Source organism: Etheostoma spectabile, chromosome 2, assembly GCF_008692095.1.
Source record: "Etheostoma spectabile isolate EspeVRDwgs_2016 chromosome 2, UIUC_Espe_1.0, whole genome shotgun sequence".
Taxonomy (NCBI): Eukaryota; Metazoa; Chordata; class Actinopteri; order Perciformes; family Percidae; genus Etheostoma; species Etheostoma spectabile.
Window position 1 is genome coordinate 16,274,943 of NC_045734.1, and position 4,263 is coordinate 16,279,205.

The 4,263-nt window shown below is 38.8% G+C and overlaps 1 protein-coding gene, 1 long non-coding RNA gene and 1 pseudogene across 3 annotated transcripts in view; 1 reads left to right on the plus strand and 2 right to left on the minus strand.

Moving 5' to 3' along the window:
• Positions 1-1,741, minus strand: part of LOC116670295 (serine hydrolase-like protein) — an 8,003-nt pseudogene extending 6,262 nt beyond the window's left edge.
• The window catches only part of LOC116670299 (uncharacterized), a 23,234-nt gene that overhangs the window by 11,762 nt on the left and 7,209 nt on the right, over positions 1-4,263 (plus strand). Inside the window, exons 2-3 of the long non-coding RNA XR_004326996.1 lie at positions 747-750; positions 2,444-2,450. This is a non-coding gene — a long non-coding RNA (uncharacterized LOC116670299). The remainder of the gene's footprint in view (positions 1-746; positions 751-2,443; positions 2,451-4,263) is intronic.
• Positions 1,731-4,263, minus strand: part of serhl (serine hydrolase like) — a 31,462-nt gene continuing 28,929 nt past the window's right edge. The window contains exons 11-13 of one of the 2 annotated variants that reach the window (XM_032500744.1): positions 3,765-3,819; positions 3,403-3,490; positions 3,008-3,275 (exon numbers count right to left, since the gene is read on the minus strand). In XM_032500744.1, the coding sequence (XP_032356635.1) occupies positions 3,147-3,275; positions 3,403-3,490; positions 3,765-3,819 (272 nt within the window). In that variant the 3' untranslated portion in view covers positions 3,008-3,146. Of the gene's footprint in view, positions 1,743-3,007; positions 3,276-3,402; positions 3,491-3,764; positions 3,820-4,263 lie in introns of those variants that run through there. The other variant, XR_004326993.1, reaches the window with a different exon arrangement.

Below are 4,263 nucleotides of genomic sequence, written 5' to 3' on the forward strand. Positions count from 1 at the left end.
CATAAATTTAAATTCATGGTTTTGTTCCGTAAATTTGGGTCCCGGGGGGAAGCCAAATTTCTCTTTTGGGTCTTGAGCTGAAAAAGTTTGGGAACCACTGATCTACATTATGCTTAGTCTGCACTCACCCATACTGTGGCCTATGATGGAGAATCTTGTCCAATGGAGACCTGTGGGAGTTATTTAATAGAAATCAAATCTTGAATCTAGATTCACTTATAGGGATGTACTTTACTGTCACAGAGATGCACAAGAGTACTGAAGCGATTCAACCTCTTGATATAATCATATATGAGTGGAACTAATGGCTAAAAAGATCCTGCAATTTCTTGAACTCACACACCGTCAATGACTCTGCATACATCTGCCACGTTTGCAGGAAATGTATAGGGAACTCCAGCAGGACGATGGGAAGACAAACCGTGACCGACCAGGTCCACTGCCACATATCTGCACTCTGACAGGAAAGAGAAAGAGATAACTTTGGTGGTCCTCTGGCTTTTCATCTAGCACCACAATCAAGTCAAAATATCATGTTTATGACCAAATTCCTCCCTAAAACTAATAACATTCCCATCAGCCTCAGTTACTTTTTGTTTAATGATAATTAGCAAATGGTAGCATGCTAACACTCTATACTAATATGGTGAAAACAATAAAGATTATACCTGCTAAACATCAGCATAATAGCCTGCCCAAGTTAGCATTTAGTAATACGGGGCTGCTAGCATGACTGTTATTCTAAGCTGTGTCCCAAATCCACACTAAGTCACAGTGTGTTAACAGTTAATATACAAAAATATTAAAATACTTTACTATTTCATCCTTACAGGAAATGATAAGGGTGCCGCTTAGAAACACACCAAAGAGACATCAAAATGTTTTTCCTAACATTTAATAACTTTTTTTGAGATCTTTTGCCAACGCTTACATTTTATCTTAGTTGTTTTCTAATTGTGAGCTGCTCCTCCATTTCCTTTGGGCATTGCATTGTGGGAGAATAGTGTGCAGCACACAAAAATCTACAGTATTTACTATGCATGCTGCCTGCTTTGAATGTAGGCTACTTTAATTTGTCACACACTTCATTCTAAAAACTTGCTTAGACTCAGTGGGTGGCGTGGATTTGGGACACAGCTTTTGTCTTGTTAAAACAGGGATGCAAGGTGGAGGCTGAGTCTCATTTTAATGACCTCATCTACTCTGTCATAGTTTACCTTTGGGTAGAAGGGGAATGAGGGTGTTGAATGTACCACAGTTGTCAGCCCAACCGTGCAGGCAAAGCACAGGATGGCCGTGATCAGGACCCCAGATTTTCCCTCTGATCTCTCCCCATGGGACGGGAATAGAGAGCTCTGAAACTGGACACATTACACAAAACAACACCTCAAAAACCTGATTAAAAAACAAAGATCTGACCTTAATTTACTGTTAATATAAATTAGCAACTACTAGATTTAACTACATCCATGACTCCTGAAAGTGGTCAAATATTAAATCTTTTAGGTCACTGAGAAATACTACCTGCGTGTTGAATTGTAGATGACATTTCAGTGTCTGAGTACCCTCAGATTTAGTCACTGACGAATGAAAAAGAAGAAAATCGTCTGCAAACCTGAATATCCAGCAAAAACAAAGTGACTACAATAAACTAAACTTAAAGCTTCAAACTAAATCCTGCATTGTGTGTTTAACAAATGAAACCTGCAGACATACTTTGACCTTTGGAACCTGAAGGAAACCTAAAGAGCAACCAATGTTTTTATTGGATATGCATAATGACAAGTTGCGGGTATGGCCAATCGTCATACACTGCAGAGGTGGGTCTTATATTTCAACAAGGTGACAATTCTCTACTGTCTTGTGTCTGTCTATGTTCCCTCAGTAATTCCTGTCAGGCAGTCTCTTGCAAGGACAATAAATCTACATAGGAGTGAAATATGGTACATGCCACCAACATTCAATCCTCTCTCTGTTATGAGATGATCTTGAGTACCGTAATCTTACCACAGCCCTGTTGTCAGCAAACTTGATAATGGTGTTGGGAGTCGAAAGTGGTTATACCGTAGTGCGTGTGCAGGGAGTATAGCAGGGGCCTCAAAACAAAACCCTGGGGGGCTTCAGTGAGCAACCAGGGCTGAAGATGACACTTAACTCTATAGTGATGAAATGCTGGTCTTGTTTTCTTGGGCACAGGAATGATAGTGGACTTTTTGAAGCACATAGATATGACAGACTGAGCCAGTGATAGGTTGAATATCATTTTGGACACTGGTGCTCAGCGCATAGTTTGATGAACACCCACTGATAACATCATGTCCTGCTTCTTTCTTGGTGTTCACATGCTTGAAAGGACTCCTGACAACATGCTCAGAAAAAATGACCCGTCCACTAACCTCTGCTGTTTTTGCTTGTTGCCTCAAAGCGAGCACAAGTTGTTTAGCGAATCAGTATTTGACAAAGAATTAAAATGATGTAACTAGTTTTCAGTATAGTTGCTTCTGTTGTCTTTAAATGATACTTTCTTTAAATCTGTATTATCTGGATTTTAACATCTGATATCTATCATGAACCAATCAACAAACAACAGAATCTATTATATATATATATATATATATATATATATATATATATATATATATATGGACAGATGTAGGGAGGGGTTAACTGTATTAAAGGCCTCTAAGAGATTGACCCTTGCTATAGGATGTGATAGTATGTATTTAACAGCCAGTGATGTGATAAAACCTGAAGCCATATCGAAGAATCTCACACAAAGAACTTGGAAATGGATTTTGTGAGATGAACATTAATGAGGGGCTTGAGGCCGTTTCTAATAATGGAGGGTTCAAGAGATCGAGCTGTAGTTTTCATGTCACTTATGTCCACTTTTTTGCTAAAGAACACCGGCAGTTTTTCCACACCTTTAGAAGTGTGTTACTTCGGAGATGAAAGCTCTAAATGGGGAAATACTCCTACTTGTTTTCTCGCCAAGAGAAGATTGATGCCACACTGATGTTTGTGCAGTAAATAAAATAAAGTGCGTCTGTCATCCTCCTGTTTTGATTTGTCAGTGAAGTTTAACACAGTTTTCTCTTCTTATAAACAATATGGCTTTATTGTGACAGTGTGAGGATGTTTGTAGCTTATAACTTGTGCTGTCTGTTTGACTGGGATAGCACTTTGGTTCGCAGGAAGTCAGACACAAATGAAGTAATGACTTCAGGCTTATTCAGATGAACATGATGATCGCCTGGTACCTTCGCCACCATGTGCTGAAACCAACAAAAACAGTGGGATATTAACTACAGATATACAGAATTACTAACCACTAAGATGTTCAAATAACCATTACAAACCACTCCAATTGTATTTTAAATCTGCCCCAAGTTGCAAACTCACCTTTCTGTCCTGTAAGCACTGGAGAAGTGTTGAGATAAATTTTCTTTGAGCTGGTTCAAAAAATATTCTTTTGAAACTTTCTTCTGCTCTGGAAAAAGACATTTTGAACATACAATGTGAGAATATACCATATATTGTAGGATATGAACAGTATGTTATTGATAGAAAGCTAGGCTGTATACTGAGACTTGTGGGGTAGGGATATGATTTTCCCTTCATTTGTTAGCTGTATTTTTTCCTCAGGACATTAGCTACTGTAAGTCAGTCAGCTGATATAAATGTCTCTGTTTGCTGTCACATTGTCATACTGCAGTCATAACATAATGCAAACATCCATTTCAGTATAGAGATCAGTATCTTACAGAACAACTAGAACAGAGGCTTGAATCCTTGACTGCATCTCCAGACTCTGCTCCATACTGATGGGAACTATGTTTTTCTGAAAACATATAATGAACCACATGTACTACACAAGCTGAATGTTAAACATCTGGTGCAAAAATAGTTAAGAGAGAGGAGGTGGTGAATGTGGGGGAAGGTTTGGGAGGTTAGAAGTGACTTACAAAATGTACTCGCAGGTCTCTGGAGAATACAAATCCTGCTGGAGAGGAACACATTCAGCAGCCAGCAGACGAGAGAAAGTGAGATGTGTAAGTGAGATTATTCAGAGAAGAAAAGATAAAACATACCTTTGTCAACTTGAACTAGACCTCGCTCTAAAAGGATGTGTACTGACTGTTCAGACAGAGTCGGGTTGGCAGCCAACAACCTGAAAGAAATACAACACTTTAGCCAACAGCAGACATTAGAGACAAAGAAATCTGAAATAATTATGTGTAAATGATACCTGTCAACTGCCTT